Source organism: Macaca nemestrina, chromosome 3 (assembly GCF_043159975.1).
Source record: "Macaca nemestrina isolate mMacNem1 chromosome 3, mMacNem.hap1, whole genome shotgun sequence".
Taxonomy (NCBI): Eukaryota; Metazoa; Chordata; class Mammalia; order Primates; family Cercopithecidae; genus Macaca; species Macaca nemestrina.
In genome coordinates this window covers 41,272,965-41,289,374 of record NC_092127.1, presented here as the reverse complement: position 1 = coordinate 41,289,374, position 16,410 = coordinate 41,272,965, and the positions used below count along the sequence as shown (strand labels likewise).

The 16,410-nt window shown below is 42.0% G+C and overlaps 1 protein-coding gene and 1 long non-coding RNA gene across 4 annotated transcripts in view; one reads left to right on the top strand and one right to left on the bottom strand.

Moving 5' to 3' along the window:
• The window catches only part of LOC105463453 (nuclear receptor subfamily 3 group C member 2), a 365,650-nt gene extending 350,089 nt beyond the window's left edge, over positions 1 to 15,561 (bottom strand). The window contains exons 1-2 of one of the 3 annotated variants that reach the window (XM_011710526.3): positions 15,296 to 15,561; positions 5,899 to 7,657 (exon numbers count right to left, since the gene is read on the bottom strand). In XM_011710526.3, coding sequence (XP_011708828.2) covers positions 5,899 to 7,655 — 1,757 coding nt within the window. In that variant the 5' untranslated portion in view covers positions 7,656 to 7,657; positions 15,296 to 15,561. Of the gene's footprint in view, positions 1 to 5,898; positions 7,658 to 12,946; positions 13,210 to 15,295 lie in introns of those variants that run through there. The other 2 variants (XM_011710525.2, XM_011710529.2) reach the window with 2 other exon arrangements.
• LOC105463451 (uncharacterized) lies at positions 13,463 to 14,093 on the top strand. Its single transcript, XR_976338.3, has 2 exons — positions 13,463 to 13,740; positions 13,857 to 14,093. It is a non-coding gene; the product is annotated as an uncharacterized lncRNA (long non-coding RNA).
• Positions 15,562 to 16,410: the final 849 nt, after the last annotated feature.

Here is a 16,410-nt window from a genome sequence, read left to right as displayed (position 1 = left end):
GCCGGAATAATATCTAAAGTCAATTTTGCCACTTACGAGCCAAATTTCAGTTTCATATCACAGTTTTTGTATATTTCTCTCAAAAACTCCTAATATATAAAGTGAATATTCATTACATACTGATGAAGTATTCATCAGACATGAAATTAAGTCATGGCCACAGTTATGAATCCAGGTGGCCAGCTATTATCTCATACTCCCTCCCTAAGGTATTAACTTTTTAAGCATTCAAATTACTTTTTGTTTGTCCTGTTTCCTTCCTTAAACTACAGTTTTCTATTTCTAGCATAAAATACAAACAATTTCTACCACTTTTCTACATAAAAATTTTGGCCTTAGCCATACCACTATCAATCATAAATCCAGAGGTTTCCAGAGCATAAATTAATTAAGTGCTTATATGTAATCACATTTTAACTTCATCATTACCTTACTACATAAGGAACAAAATAAAACTTTTAAAACTAAAAACAAATCCTATACTTCACAAGTTTAAAACCAGAAACCCTAATGTTTTAAATGAAGACACTATCCATTTGACATGCTTATATTTTTCCTTGGTTTTCATTAATAAATGTTGGAATGTCATCAAAGATATACAAGTTAATGACTATATTTAAATGTAATATTTTTCTCTCAATTGAATTTAGTAAATGAAACAAAATTATACATTGTTTAGCAGTGGGGGTAAATTTTTATCAGCAAATGAGTAGTACAAAACTAAAGCAACAGCTGAAAGTAAAGAAAAAAAGTATTATTTTGCAGAAAAACATAAAGACATCAAAGTATGAAGAGAAGCAAAGTGTTGCTCCTAAATTAGTGGTGATCAATATAACATCTGCTATTACTCCAACATTCTAAGGACAGAAAAGGTCAGACACACCTAGAATTACAATATTGCAAAAGGCAATATTGAATATCAAATCTATAAGTGATATCTCCATAGTAAGAACTTTACATTCAAAAGTCTAAGTCCCTAGTATGTTGATGCTATGAAAACTGCATTAAGTTGAATAATTTGAGGTTATCTAACTGAAACCATGGCTTTTATCTCAGCATCATTTTTAAACTATGATGTAAATAATAAACCAATATTTCACATAAGAGGCAGACATACTGACATATAAGCCTATGATATTTGTGATGTTTAAAAATAAAACTCACAAAAGTACACTGTACATACTGATTTGTGTATTATAAAACACTTAATTTTTTTATTATCACCACTCTTCCCTGATATATCATAAGTGAATGAAAAATGAATATCAGGAGAAATAACTCTCATTTTTAAATAAATTATAAAAATATTTAAAATATTTACCTGGTGAAATTCTAGGTACATTAGCAACTTCAAAATCAAAATATTATAAGACACATAATGAGTAAAAGAAAGTTACATGTTTTCATTCCCAAATGACCTAAGCAATGCTGTAATGGATTTATTTATTAGAATAAGCACCAATACAATCTCTCTCTCTCAGACACACATCCCACCATTCTTTCATACATTGCATTACACAGAAATATTTACGTCTCAGCTGCTTATTCTGAAAGTTTGGTAAAAGGGCAAACTTTGTCACAAACTCCCCAAATTCTGACGCTTTGGTTTGTCATACGACGTGAGTTTCAAGGAAACTTCAGGGGCAATTGAAAAATAAAAGAATAAACATAGGTTATTTACTAAACTGTTTCATTCTATCGTGAAAAAAAAATCAGCACATATTAAGATAAATACCTAATTACTTGTCTTGAAACCTACCAGAATATGCCCTTTGAAATAGTAAACTTTACATTTAAAAGTCTAAGTCAACGTTAGCCCTGTGTTATGATGCTATCAAAGTGACTATGACTATCGCCATAAACAGCCAGTGTTATGTCAACAGAAATGCCCTGTTTCCATGAGGAATTGTGTAAATAAAAAGAACAAGGAATTCATAGTAAGTTTCAGAGTTTATTTTTTTTTAATCTGGTTTTAAGAAAACACAACTGCTCCTCTTTCAAGTGAAATCATAGATCACCCCTCCTCATTTTTACTTTAAAATGGTAAATGGAAACGATGTTTTTCTCCCCAGACTATGCTGAAAACCATGAAGCTAGATTTGAGACTACAAAATACTTGAAACTAGATTAACAAGTTACGTTAAAAGATACTCTATTTTGATTCTTCAAAGGAAATTACACTAGTAACTCTTGAAGCACATTAGTGATTAGTAAAGCGATTAGTTCAACTTAATCACTTTAAAATGAAGAAACTGAGGCTCAGAGCAGTTTTGTTGATGTCCAAGCAGACAGGGGAGTTCTAATCTACCTGACACAACTAGGTCCGGTGTCCATTCTAAGGGCTTTACATTTAGCTTTGTCAGAATTTACTTTACAATTTGGCACTAGACAATCCATTCACTGGAAATTATTAACAGATGACTTTCGTCACCACTCTCACGGAATGCCCACAGACTGAAATAAAGACAACACACACCTCACAGCCATTACTCATTTCTGTCAGTTTAAAAAATTAACCTGGGAAAGAATCATTTTTCCTATTTGAATAGACACTCCTTCCTCAGAATAATACTCAGTAACGCTAATACAAATAATGTAATATCTTCTTTCTTCATTAACCTCCAAAGGGCGTATAAAAGAGTAAAAACCAGCAGTTCTCAGCTTCTGGATCTCAGAATTCCTTTTCATTCTTAAAAAGTATGAAGGATCCCAAAGAGCATTTGTTTATGTGAGTTATAGTTATTGCTACCACACTGGAAATTAAAACTAAAAATAAATTATTTAAATTAAAAATTAGAACTAATATTAAATTAGTTTAAATTAAAAATTAAAAATGTTTTAAAATCATTTAAAAATAAGTCATTACATATTAACATAAACAATATGAAAACTGTTTATGAAACAATATTTCCCCAAACAAAAGTCCTTAGTGACAAGAGTGGCACTGTTTAACATTTTTGCAAGACCACTGTCACACTTAATAGAAGACTGCTGGATTTTCATTGCTACCTGTGGTGCTATGTTTTTCTTCAAGTATATAAAGAAAATCTGATCTCATATAGATATGTTGTTGGGAAACGGAAAGAATATTTTAATGGTCATTTCAGATAATTGTAGATATGAATCTTTGATACTATACTGAAAATTCACACTGAATAGTTCCTTAAAGGTTAATTTCAATGTGGAATCTGAAACAGTATCAGTGAACTTTTCTTACATGATTATATCAAAATCCATTGGTCTGTGTTCCATTCTGAGTGGATATTTGACCAAAGCATGATTTCTGACTGTGTGAACTTCCTTGAAAAGGTCTCAGGAACCCTCTAACCACGATTTGAGATCTACCAGAAAATACTGTAGTTCAAGGTTCAACCTAATGATGAAGGATACTATTAAACCTAGAAGCAGTATACCCTGCCTTAATCCTTTATGATATTTAATTCATTAATCTATTCAACATTCCCCGAAATGAGTTATCATCATATATTTTAAGAAACAGGCAAAAAGGTTGGGCTTTTTGTTCAAAATAAGAGACTAAGGATGATACTTGGATGAGTTTAAATATTATAACATGTAGACTGAACTCTAGAAAAACATCAGAATTTCCTCTGATCCTTGAGCTTTTACTCTGATAATCATCAAAACAAATAGGTTTGGATACTATTCACCAAGAAAAGCTGTAAAGAATCATTAATCTATAAGAGATGTCAAATCTCTTATAAAGCTTTAAGTTAAAGTTTTTAGGAAATTTAGCTGGCACAAAACCAGTACGTATATAAGCAGAATGAATCCTTGTTGACTGTATTAACAAATACATAAGGAATTTTGGAATACTCAAGAGGAGACACAGGACAACACTTCCTGTGCCCACAAATGCAGGATAGGCTCAAGGTCACTAATTCATACTAACATGTCTAAGGCTATGCATGGGTCACTGGACCATCAGGAGGGGCTTCATGAGTTAAGCAGGAAAAGTACATTTAAAATAGTAGAAACAGGGATATAGAACAAACATAAGAGACAACTAATCATTTTAGCTTACTGCATCTGTAACATTTCTACCAGAAACATCATTATTCAAAGAAATAGTTTTCAAAACTAACAAAGCATAAATAGAACTGTAATAACAAAGGTATAGTGCATAATCATTTTTTAAAAATGAGCTTAATCGTAAGAAATTAACAAATATTTAACAAATGCTTAAATCTTTTAAGTATTTCTTTATAAGATTCTGTGGAATTTCACATAATGAAGGAAAAAAACTAGAAATATGAAAACTAAAAGTATAAAACCATTTCATAATAGCTAAAACATATACAATGCATACTAACATATCAGAAGGAATTCAAAGTATTTCTCATAAATTAACTCACTTAAATTGTCTTAACTACCTTTGAGATGGGTACTATTTAATTCCTTTATGCAGTTGAGAAGACTAAACAATTAAGTAGCAGAGTTGGGATTTTAACCAGTCATGCTGTTAACTACCAGGCTATACTACCTCATACCAGTTTACTAAAAACATCATTTACAAAAATAATCACATCACATGAAAAAATTTCCTTCTCTAAAAGTAAAGCAAAGCAGTAGCAGTAAAACACATGCTCAGTTTGGTTCTGATGGCAGCCATGCTATCTCATGACTTGTGTTAGGGCTTATAATTTAAAGAGACAGCATTAGAATATGATTGAATAGTTCATACTATGGGAAACTATAAAAATATATCCTTTATGAAATGTTTGCTTCCATAAATGCAAGAAAAGCAAGGTTTGAGGCAATGACAATGAAAAGAATGCATAAATTAAAATTTTTGCTTTTGGTTTGGGAAAAAAACAGAGTAGGAGAAAGCCACAGCAATACATGTAAACCCTGTATCCTGTTAATGGGATGGACATATTTCCCACAAGATAATTTTTAATGAAATAAAGGAAAATATCCACATAGTTCTGGATGCCAAAGGAACGAACTATACCAAGGAAATCTATTCTTTATATAGTCCATAAAGGAATAATTTATCACAACCATGTAATAAAAACAGTACTGAAGCAAAGTCCAATCCAAGTATTCACTGTATAACTTAGAACCACCCTTTATAGTCATATCTAAAACTTCTTCCTTGTTTTTTCTAAATATATACAACATGCTATCTGCAACAAGGAAAGCCAAGAGATATTTTACAGTAAATAAAATATGTCTTCTTGCAGATCTCAAAAGTTATAAATATACCAATTCAAAACTGCAGTGACATATTTCACTTCCAATATAAGTAAGAAAGCAAGATTGTCCACTTAGTAATTTTAGATATGCTGAGTCTTTAAAAGCCCTCAACAGTTAAGGAAATGATTTATTTGTATTGAAAAACCACAACTTTCATATAATTAACCTACCCAGAAAAGGGCAGAAGGGAGGGAAGCTTGTGGGTAACAGATACAGGATTCAATTTTATTTTTCACAACCGATGAAGTGATGATTAATAAAGAAAGCCATAATAAAAAAAGGACTAAGACCACAAATAAACTAACTTCAAGCAATTTTAGTAAACCAGCAAACAGCTAAAGGAAAAAAAATCTAGCATTCTTCTGCTAAATTACTATATTTACATAGTAACTGCCAGTAAAACATAAATTTTCCAAACACCTAAAACAGGCAATGGGGAGTGGGGGACACCTACATATGCCCCTTCAAAATCAACGTAGATATTTTCTAAGACATTTTAAGAACTTTTTTTCCTCTACTTCAAAAAAATAACATTATAGCAACATGCAAAGGGGAGCACCATATGACCATCCTTAAAACAGTAATCTGAAATGTGTTTAAATTTATCGACTGTAAAGATAATGCTAACCTTCAACATGTATAAAGCCATGACTTCCAAAAAAATGGAGAAAACCAACTTACCTTGATACATTTTCTGGAATGTATTCTAAGACCGGATACCCATCACTTCTTCTAGACGACAGGTCACCGTGTGATTTCCATGACTCCACTAAAGTATTGACAGGAGGAAAGGAACTCAGGTGTTGGAAAGACTGGTCTCTAGCCGATCGCGATAAAGATATTGTACCCTGAGCACCAATCCTGTAGTGGAAGGACTGTCCACCTGAATTCACCCCAACAATGGCAGAGGAAGGGATGCTGGCCTCCGGGTAATAGCTCCCATCATCTGGTTCTTGTTTAATACCCACTGGGAATCCGCTGCCTTCACAGTTACCATCAAAGCCGGGCACAGGTGGTCCTAAAATTCCTGATAGGGAATAATAGTCTTTATCATCCATAAAGGAAAAATACGAGCCATCCATAAATGGAAATGGGTTTACTGTTGGATTCCCTTTAAAAGAGGTGCCGGAACATGAATGCTTGGTTGATTCTTGCTTTATTGGTACTGAGAATGGAGAATCCGAATTTATTTTGCTATTTCCTCCTAGACATGAGCTGCTAAAAGCTCCATCTGGTTCTGGTTTTATGTACTGGACAATATTAAGCTGGCCAGTCACACCATTTGAGATGGCACTCTCTACTTCCTCAGTCTTAGGAAAAGGGACCTCTTGAGCACCTTTCTCCTGTGTGTCTGGACTGGGAATCACATCCCGTGATGTACTGGATCCAGCAGAGGTGCCAGAAGCAGTGTAGCTGAAGGCATTGTTTACAGGGCTACAGATAGATCCCACAGTACTGGCTGCCGGACTGGAAAGCGTGGATCTGTTATTAGTGTTGGAAGGGCTGGAAACAGAGCACCTTGAGTTGTTGATATTTGCAGGGCTAGATACAGAGGATCTCAGAGTGACGTTATTGGGACTGGAGACTGGAGATTTTACACTGCAGTGACTTGGAGGGCTGGAAATTGAGGATTTCATGCTACTTAACGGACTTGAGAGAGGAGAGCCCACGTTGCTAGCATGTGCAGGGCTGTGCGACCTGGAGCCTCGATTTTCAACATTAGGAGAGCATGTCAGAGGAGTTCCCTGGGTGATTGGGCTGTGCACTGGAAAATTGCCAAAGCTGGCTGTGGTGGAGGACACAGAGTTGATTCCAGCAGGGCTGCAAACCGAAGATGTCATGTTCAGAGGGCTGCAAACAGACGGGCTTTTCTCATGACACATGATAGGGCTTTTAACAATGGCACGCATGACGCCACCATTCATGGAGCTCCCAGAGTCAGACATAAATGATCTCAAGGGCCTGTTCACACAACTTAGAGTGGAAGGACGATGGCCATTTCCTTTGTAAAATTTCACCAGCTGTTCAACATTCTGATAAATCTTAGCTGGACTCATGCTTCCTTGCTGGTTCTGCTGTTCATAGGAATAGTCAGCATCTCTTACAGAATCCATATATAAACCCATGGACTCAGCTACAGTTGCTGAAAGTTCCTTAGATTCCAGCTCAGTTTTAATATCAGCTGTTAAAATCCCAGGCCGATTACTGTCTTGCTGAAGGCAAGGGAGTAGTTCGTGTTTTTCTTTGCTGCTTCCTTGAGTACTGTTGTTTGGAATAGCACCGGAAACACAGCTTACGTTGACAATCTCCATGTAGTTATTCTCATCGGTCCTCTCTGTAGGTCCCAGGGAAGAATGCTCCACAGTCTGAGAAACTTGACCCCACCGTCTTTCCATATCTAGACCTTCAGGGAGACTGTGGTAGCCTTTGGTCTCCATCACTAACAAATAAATTTACATTAAAAAATTAGAGTCAGTTATAGCAATATTACTCTAGAAGACATTCTATTGCATTTACTGAGCCACGAAACACCTTCTACTTATTATAAGCAACATTTCTAGCTAATTTAAAACTGTTACCTTTTTGGATGCTGACATAACAGAGTATTGACTACAGCTTGTCCAGATGTCAGAACAAGAGAAGCGATCATATAAAACTCTTTTGGATCTAAATAAAAGTAACATGTTTGCTATAATACAGTCTTTAGAGTCTGCAAAAAATATTTACAAATGTTAACTTATTAGACATTCAAAGTAATCCTGGCAATTAAGGCAGGCAAAAAAAGGAAACTGAGGACTTAGTGAAGTGGGTGGCTTGCCCAAAGTCAAAGACATAGTGACAAAGTTGGGTTTAAATCTCAATCTTCTGACTCCAATGCCTTTAGAGTCTATGGATCATATAGAAGTTGCCTTCCATATTTAATACATGGCCATGTTAAAAACAATATGGAAATGTAATTAAAGTTACTCTTTCCAAACACAAACATACCAAATGAGTTATCATAGAAAAATAATTTGTAATTTTTTTTAGAAGTAAGACTTTCTTAAGATAGATTAGTGATGAAGATAATTTAATGTCAGTTCTGAAAAGTCAGGATCTATATATTCTGATTAAGATGGTCCATAGCTCAGAGGGGTTGTATGACAACTCAGGAATGTCTGGTGTCTTCTCTGTATTTCAGTACTGGCAAGGACTTTGACATGCACCCTGACCTGTGCGTGGTACCTCTGCTAGAACGACTACCAACAATCAAAAATGTTTACTCTCAATGGTAAATGGAGAAGTCTGAGAGGAGCCCTGAAAATTTAAGCATTGGTTCATTCATTCAACCATATTTACCAAGTGCTTGCTACATCCTTGACCTTAGACCAGTCAGTGAATAGGTAGTGATAAACAAAAGAGACACAATCCCCATCCTCAAGCAACCCATAAGGTTGTTTCAGATATACAACCATATCCATGCACTCTATAGATCAATTTACTTCACAGACAAAATCATCATAGTAGGCTATATTGACATAATTCTTACTCATATAATTTAATGCAGTATATTAACTCATTTAACCTTACACACAACCCTGAATGACTGACAAAAGTATTACCCAAATAATACAAGTGTGAAAACTGAGGCATTAGGCACACAACTAAGTGTTGGAGCTGCAATTTGATCGCAAGTCTCTCTCTACATCAGTTTCTCAATCTTGGCACTATTGACATTTTGGGCCTGATGATTCTTAGTTGTGGAGGTCTGCCCAATGCATTGTTAAGGTGTTTAGCAGTATCCCTAACCCTACCCACTAGATGCCAGTAGCATTTCGCCTCCCCAGTTGTGACAACTGAAAATGTCTCCAGACATTACCAAATGCCCATGGGGGGCAAAATCACCCTTGACTGACAACCACCACTCTAAAGAAACACATCTTAAAGGAAATTAACTCACTCACAGTAAAATTTTATTTTTACATTTTACTATTTTAAAACTCCTAAAATCTGTATTATGCAGTTTTCAAACATTTCGAAGTCTGTAAACAATCTATGGCTCAATAAAAGTCCTGATCTAAAAGATGCTGTTTCTGCAATTCTATACACAAGCTTTACTTTAGGCCTCTCATCCTTTCCCCTCTTTGCCACTATCTTGACCCTGCCTACCTTCCCTTCGTTTAAAAACAAACAAACAAACAAACAAACAAAAACAGGAAGTCCCTTTGTTACAGAACATGTATTAATTAACATTGAAAAATAATGCTACTAAATAAATTTGCATTAGATAAATCTTAGTTGGACTCATAAGTAAATTTGCATTAGATAGCACAAAGCCCTATGAAGAAATTTAATGTCCAAATTGTCCAAGTATTATAATTACCTCTTACTTTTCTGCATTTTACACTAGAGTTTAAGTTCTGAAAGGGCAGAAATGATCAATTTCATTACAGTATCCCAAGTAGATAGATCACAAAAAATTTTCAACTATTATAATATCAATACTCAATTTCCAAACATTAAAATCTACCAATTATGTAGTATGTTTTCACTTAAAGAACATCCTATAAATTCCTAATCAAAAATCAATCACAAAACAGTAGGAAATAAATAAAATTACAAAGGTTGAGGTAGTTATCTATTAATAGTAATTCCAGCCAAAAGATTTGGTGTGGATGAAAGCCAAGTAAAAGTTGACAGAAAACTGAACTAAAAAACAGTGAATTGGGATCCAAATAGCTAAGACCGGCCTTTTTTGCTTTACTGAAAAACCATTTAGTCATACCTATGTATTGAAAAATAGCAGTAAATATTACGTGCTGCTTCTATGTCTACCTAAGAATATTCTGTCTTCCCCATACTAAAGATGAATGACTATATAGCTAAGGTATAAATGGTTCAGATCCAAATTCGTTAAACAACACGATAAATGTCTATTTGTACTCAAAACTGAGCACTTTCTGCACATCTCACCCCCCACCCACCCCCAAATTCACATTCACTCTCTTGGCAAACTGCACCACAATCTAACCAGATGCCTGGAAGTTACTCTTGTCTCAACAACCTTACCCGAAAGCCTTCACTGGCACACTCTGCCTCACTCACACAGCCTCATTCTCTTCCTGGTCATAGACAAGTGGGCTCTCTGTCCTGTGTCTGAAGGGGGACCCTCACCCAGACCCCTCTCCAAAACCCATTTTCCAAACTATCTTTGGGAAGGATGGTCACTCTTGGCTTTTTTGGTTTCCCTATATAAATTTACATACCAAAACCTCTGGGAGATTCTGTTTACTTTTTAATCCAGCATTCTTCAAATAGTTTGACCACTGCACCTTTTTCTCAAAGAACATCTACTAAGATTCTGCACTTTTCGGCACTCTGCCCTAAAGCAAGAACCAAATCCCACGTTTGTGAGGCTACAGAAGACTTGAAGAGAATCTATATGGGAGATGATGGGCAGCAAAGACAGTCTTAAAGCCCTGGACAAGGTAGCACCTTATCAGCTAACATCATACAGCTGATCACAACTCTCCTAGTCCTGTTTGGCTAACCTTGAACTCCCTTAATAACATAGAATAGGCTGTATTTCACCACATGATTGATAGGACTCTCATTAAGGAATTTGCAAAAGGTTTTGCTGAAATCTAAATTACTTTGTTTAAGGTATTCTCGTCTACCAACCTAAGGCACCTCTCAACAAAGGAAACAATACAGATCGGCAATAGTCAAACACAAAAGAAGACACGACATCTAGCATCTGCACGGCTTCCACGCAAACATTTTTTTAAGATCAGATATTTTAAAAAATAGCATTATTGAAATATTTTACGTTGAGTCTCCCTAGTATTTTAATTAGTCTTTTCTGTAAACAAATGGGTCCGGTTAGGAATTTATGTCCTATATCCATCCAGGAAACCAAGGCTGTCTTTTTGGAACTGGCACAATGACCATGGCTTGAGCAGAATTTCAGTCAACCCGTACTTACTAGTGGGTACTGAAAATACGAGTCGATGAATATGATCCTCATAGAACTTAATATCTAGAGGATAAAGAAAAAGTTTTTGTTACTAAAGTATAAAATGAAGCAGATAGAGGTATACAAATCTAACAAAACTCAGGCTTGCCTGCCTCACAGTGGAAACCATACCAAAGATTCTCTTAGGAAAAATGCAAAAAAATTATGAACTTTTAATTTTCATGCAAATGGGCCTCACCCCGAATCATAAAAAAAAATTCACATAAGGAAAAGCACTGGTGGAGGTGCTACTTTAAGCCATACATATGCTCTTAAACACAAAAGAAATGCTATTTTCACAAAGGAAAACCTTAAAGTTTTATGTTTTACAGTCTGCGTTAAATTGCCCTTTTCCACAAGGAAGTACTTTTTTCATGAATATTAACAAAGATCCTTGCGAATTTGTATTTTATCTGGAAATACTTTCACTTTTAGTATCCCCCAAAACCCAATCTCATCATGATGGAAATGATACAAAAGGCATCATTTTTAATATTTATTTCACTACAATATGGCACCTTAAAGACTAACGCTTAAGAATCTCACAATCATCTCTAGGCTGCATAGTTGTGAAAGTTCACTATACGTAACTATTTTTTGTCATTCCCCACTACAGAACTATTATGTTCGTCTCTTTTATAGATGAGGTAAATGATAGAAATCTGCCCAAGGTCACCTAAGAGAGCGGGAGAACCAGTTAGAACTGAGCACACCTGATTTCTATTCACTCACCTAATTTACCGAGCCACCTGATCTTTCCAAAAATCGCCAAACAAAACTATGCCTCCCTTAAAGGAAAAAGCTCCACTTTAAATTATTTTTTAAAACTTCTCTCAAGCTTTTCCACGATAGCTGCCACGATGTCAAACATAAAATTAAAACTTCACAGCAGGACTTCACAGATAGAGAATGCTGTTATCATTAGTATGTAAATATCATCAATAACAGCACCTAGAGACATGGCAATACAAAATGTTAAGAAGCAACTTGGTGCCTTTAAAATTCGGCGGTTTCAAAAGCTCGTCTGCTATCAAAAGTTTTCATAACTCCTATGTCATAATAAATAATTAAAACTGATGGTGCCATAAACCATTATTATTTAAACCTGGTCTTTTTAAATTGAGTAGGCAAAGCCACGCACCTAAAATTCAGTAGCAGAGTAAGGATGCCACCAAAAGAAGTTTCGTCCCTTCTCCCTTGCCCTTAAAATTCCAACTGATGCCATAGGAAGCGTAGCCTGTCTCAAGAGTTTCGCTAATGCTAGGGAACGGGAAATGCACGAATTTCCAGAGCCCCTTTTATACAGGATCTATTAGGATCTATATCTCCTTCAACTGCCCTTATCCGCTACACCTCCGGCTGAGAACTGGGAGCTTCCGCAATTGATAAAGGAAAGAAATAGTATTCAAACGTCCTTTAAAAATTGTACAGGGAAAATGATTCGAAATTCATCTTCGGGGAAAGGGAAGAGTGGTAGACCTCCCACTGCCAAAGGCAGTTAAAAGCTGCTAGTTAGAGGGCATTTATCCAAAGTGGCCAAACTTTCCCAAAATAGTCCTCTGGCGGCCAAAGGGGGAGAAAAGTGGAAAACCAAAACAAAACAACAAGCACACAGCACCATACTGACTGTGCCTCCGGATTACGCAGCCACTTCTCCCTGCAAAGTGCACGCTCCCGCGCCGCGGCCGCACGCCGAGCAGGGCAAGCTTTGCCCTGCCGCGCGCCCCTACACACCTGCCTCGGCCGGGGTCCGTCTGTCGCCGTCTACCTGTTGCAGCGCTTGCCACCGCCACGAAACCCCTGCTGCGGAGCCCCCCTAAATCCAACCACATCCAGGCCAGCGAGTGCCGCTCTCCCTGCAGAGGGAGAGCCCGAGGCAGCAACGCTCTTGCACCCAGGTGACTGACTGCACGGGCTTCCTCTGAGCAGCCTGAAGTTGGCTCCAGTCTCCCGGGCCCAATGACACCCCGGGCGCGGAGGGGCTGAGAGGAGGGGGCAGGGGCAGGGCCAGGGCGGGCAAAAAAGGGAGGGAGAGAGGGCGGGCGAAAGCCCGGAGGGGGAGTGGGCCAGCTGGAGGGCTGGCCCTTTTAAAAGCGGGTCACATGTCCAGATAAAGTTCAGGTTGCTATCCCGCCCCCCTGAACCCTTCCTATTGGCCCGAAGAGAAACAAGGCTCCACGCTGCACGGGTCAGGCGGGCTTCTTATTGGACAATCCAAGCTGTCAGTCACCAGGCGGGCGACATGACTGATACAAAGTTGCTGCGACACAGCCTGGACTCGGCAGCTTCCTTAAAGCCGCAGCCGCGACAGGAGCTTGGGGTGCCGGGCGGTGGCTACATCAGGCGGCCTCCGCACGCTGCCCCCACCCCCATCGCTCGGCCGCCCAAACTCGCTTACGTCCACCCTGCTCTCCTTCTGGCCGACTCCAGGATATCTGGAGAGATGTGAAAAGTGTGGGGACACGGAAGAAGTCGGTTTTTCCGCGAGCAAAGTGTCGTCCCCTCACGCTCTCCACCTGCAGCGCCAGGTGAGCTGCAGCCCAGACCCTGGCGCCGCCCAGCAGCGTCCGCGCGCGGGGAGGACTCTGGGTGGGATCACCCGACCCCCGAGATTCCTCTCTCAGCCCCTTTCCACTGTCTCCAGAGTTACCTCTCAGCAGAGCAGCAGCAGCCTTCGCTGCCAGCGAGCAAGACGATCACGTTCCCACTCGATTTGAATGTACTTGTTTTAACCGTGCTGGAAGAACCCTTTAAACACAGCCTTCCTCCCATCCCTTAGACCCCTAACCAAACAAACAAACAAAAAAGAAAAAACAAAAGAAAGAAAAAGAAAAATGAAAAAAGTGCCAGAGTAAAGAGCTGCTCCTCTACTTCCTTAAAATTTTGTCACTATACTTACTACTTCAGTATTGGATTTTTCCACTAGTTCAATTTGAAAGCAAGCTTACCATCGAGGATATTCACGTTATAATGGGTGGAGGGGGTGGGTCACATAAGTGGGAGAAACAGGCAGGAGGGGGGGAAGGAACCAAACTGTTTTCGAAGGATCGGTTGTCTGCATGAAGAAATTTCGGTTTCCCTCCAACAGCCCCCTCCTCGATTCTCCTCCCGCCCACCCAAATGCTGCAGTTACTAAGCAAAAGGATGGGGTTCTTAACTTTGATTTCTAAGGACTTTTAGGCTCCGCGTATAAGGCCCCGTTTTAGGCTCCCCGCTGGCCCGGAGTCAGCATCAGTGACGTATACACCTAAATCTGGTCCCCCGGCCCTCGGCGACCCACAGCCCGGCGGCGGCAGCTGTGCGGCCTCCCGCCTTACCCTCGCTTAGCGCCCGCCAAAGCCCGAGGCTGGGGGCGGGGGGACACCCTGTGCCCAAAGGCCCCTCCTCTCCTTGCAGTTAGTTAAGCTTCGGGATTCCCGACCCCTAACCCAGGGAGACTTGAACTCTCAGCCGCTCCAGTCGGGAACTCCCTGGAGAAAGGGGCGACAGCGGCAGCGCCAGGAGCTGCTCCTGACCCCCGACTCTAATGCTACTCGGTCCCCAGCGCAGAGCTGCCCCTGGTGTCCCCACAGCCAGGAGTCCCCGCCGAGCATCCCAACTTTCCCAAGGGACCCACCGTCACGCGCACTCTCCCGTCCCTGCGAGCCGGGCATCGATCGCAGCCCGGCAAAGCGCTGGCGGCGGGCGGGAGCAAGCGGAGTCCCGGACCTAGAGCCTGGGCACGCGAGGCGGCGGCGGTTCCGCAAGCGTTGCCGAATTATTCATTATTAAAGGAACGGACGTGTCTCTTTTACTAAGTTTTTACCTCCTTTGAGGAGGACCGGTCTTGCCCTGGATCTCAGCTTCTTGCAAAATCTAGGTTAGAACCGTGCAGGGGCAGCCGCCGCGATCGCTCGCCCGCCACCCAGCACCCTTGCCCCAGGGCCGCCAGCGGGCAACTCGTCTCCTACCCGCATCCCACCTCCGCTCGCCAACCCGCGCCCTCTGCCCTCGGCGCGCAACCTGCCTTGCCCGGGGCCGCCCCTGCGCTCTCCGGGCCCCCTCTCGCCGCTGTCAGCGCAAAGTGACTGTCGCTGCACTCACCTTTTCTAGGACATGGTGGGGAGGCTGGGGCGGGGGAAGGGGGACGGCGAGACTCCCGCCGCCGCTGCTGCCGCCGCCACCAGCAAGTCCAATATTGGCTGATCGGCGGTGAGGACGGAGAGGATGATAATCCCGGCAGTCGCCCTGCTGACGGTGGGTAGAGCAATAGTGCTGTTACCCTACAAGAGGCGGCGAGGCAGCGGCGCCAAATCGCGCAGAGGGGGACGCGGGCACCCGCCCGCCCCCAGCGGCGGCGGCCGGGCCTCAGGCGGGCTCCTCTCCCGGGGCTGCGCGTCCGCCCGGCGTTGACGGCGGCGGCGTCCCTGGGAGCCGGGAAGTCCGGCGGGAGGATCCCGCGCCCGCCGCTCCGCAGCGCCGCTCTCCGCGCCCCCTCCCCCGGCCCGGGATGGCCGGTGACAGGTCGGGCGGCCGAGCGCGTGTAGGAGGGGGCGGTCGCAGGGGGAGCCTGCGCCCCCCTCCCCGGGTCACACCCTCAGGAGCGGGAGGAGGTGGCACCGCGTATGGCCACCAGCCGGTGGGAAACAGGCAGGGGCGCCGGCGGCCGCCCTCCCACTACGGTCACTGACAACCCGGAGGCCGAAGGAAAACTGAGCCCAAATGCACGCACCTCCTTCAGCCCTGCCCGCAGCCCTTCAAAGTCTGGCCCTGACCTCGCGCCCGGCCTCAGGTGCAGTTCCCACCTGCGGGGGGAGGCGAAGGCTGGGGACCACGCGCGGGGGGCCGGAGGGAAAAGTTTTCTTTTCCTGCTCCCGGGCTGCCCACCCCGCGAGGCTGCTCCTCTCCCCGCCCCTCTCGGGCTCGCCGCGCCTCTGCCCCACCCCCGCCGTGGGGGGGCGCCGAGGAGGGAGCGGGCGTCTGCGCGCGGAGGTGTGCGGGGAGCTGGCTGGGGCGCGGCGGTCGCGACCGGTCCCCTCGCTCTGACGGCGGCTCAGACGCCCGCGGAGGCGGCTCGGCGGGGCAAACCAAGGAAGGGGCCGAGCGTCGGGACCCCTCCCCCTCCGCTCGCGGCGCGCCGCGCGCCCCCGCGTCGCCTGGCGCGCCCCCGCGCCCTCGCGCCCGCCTGGGCAGACACCTACGCAGACGCGAAAGTGAAA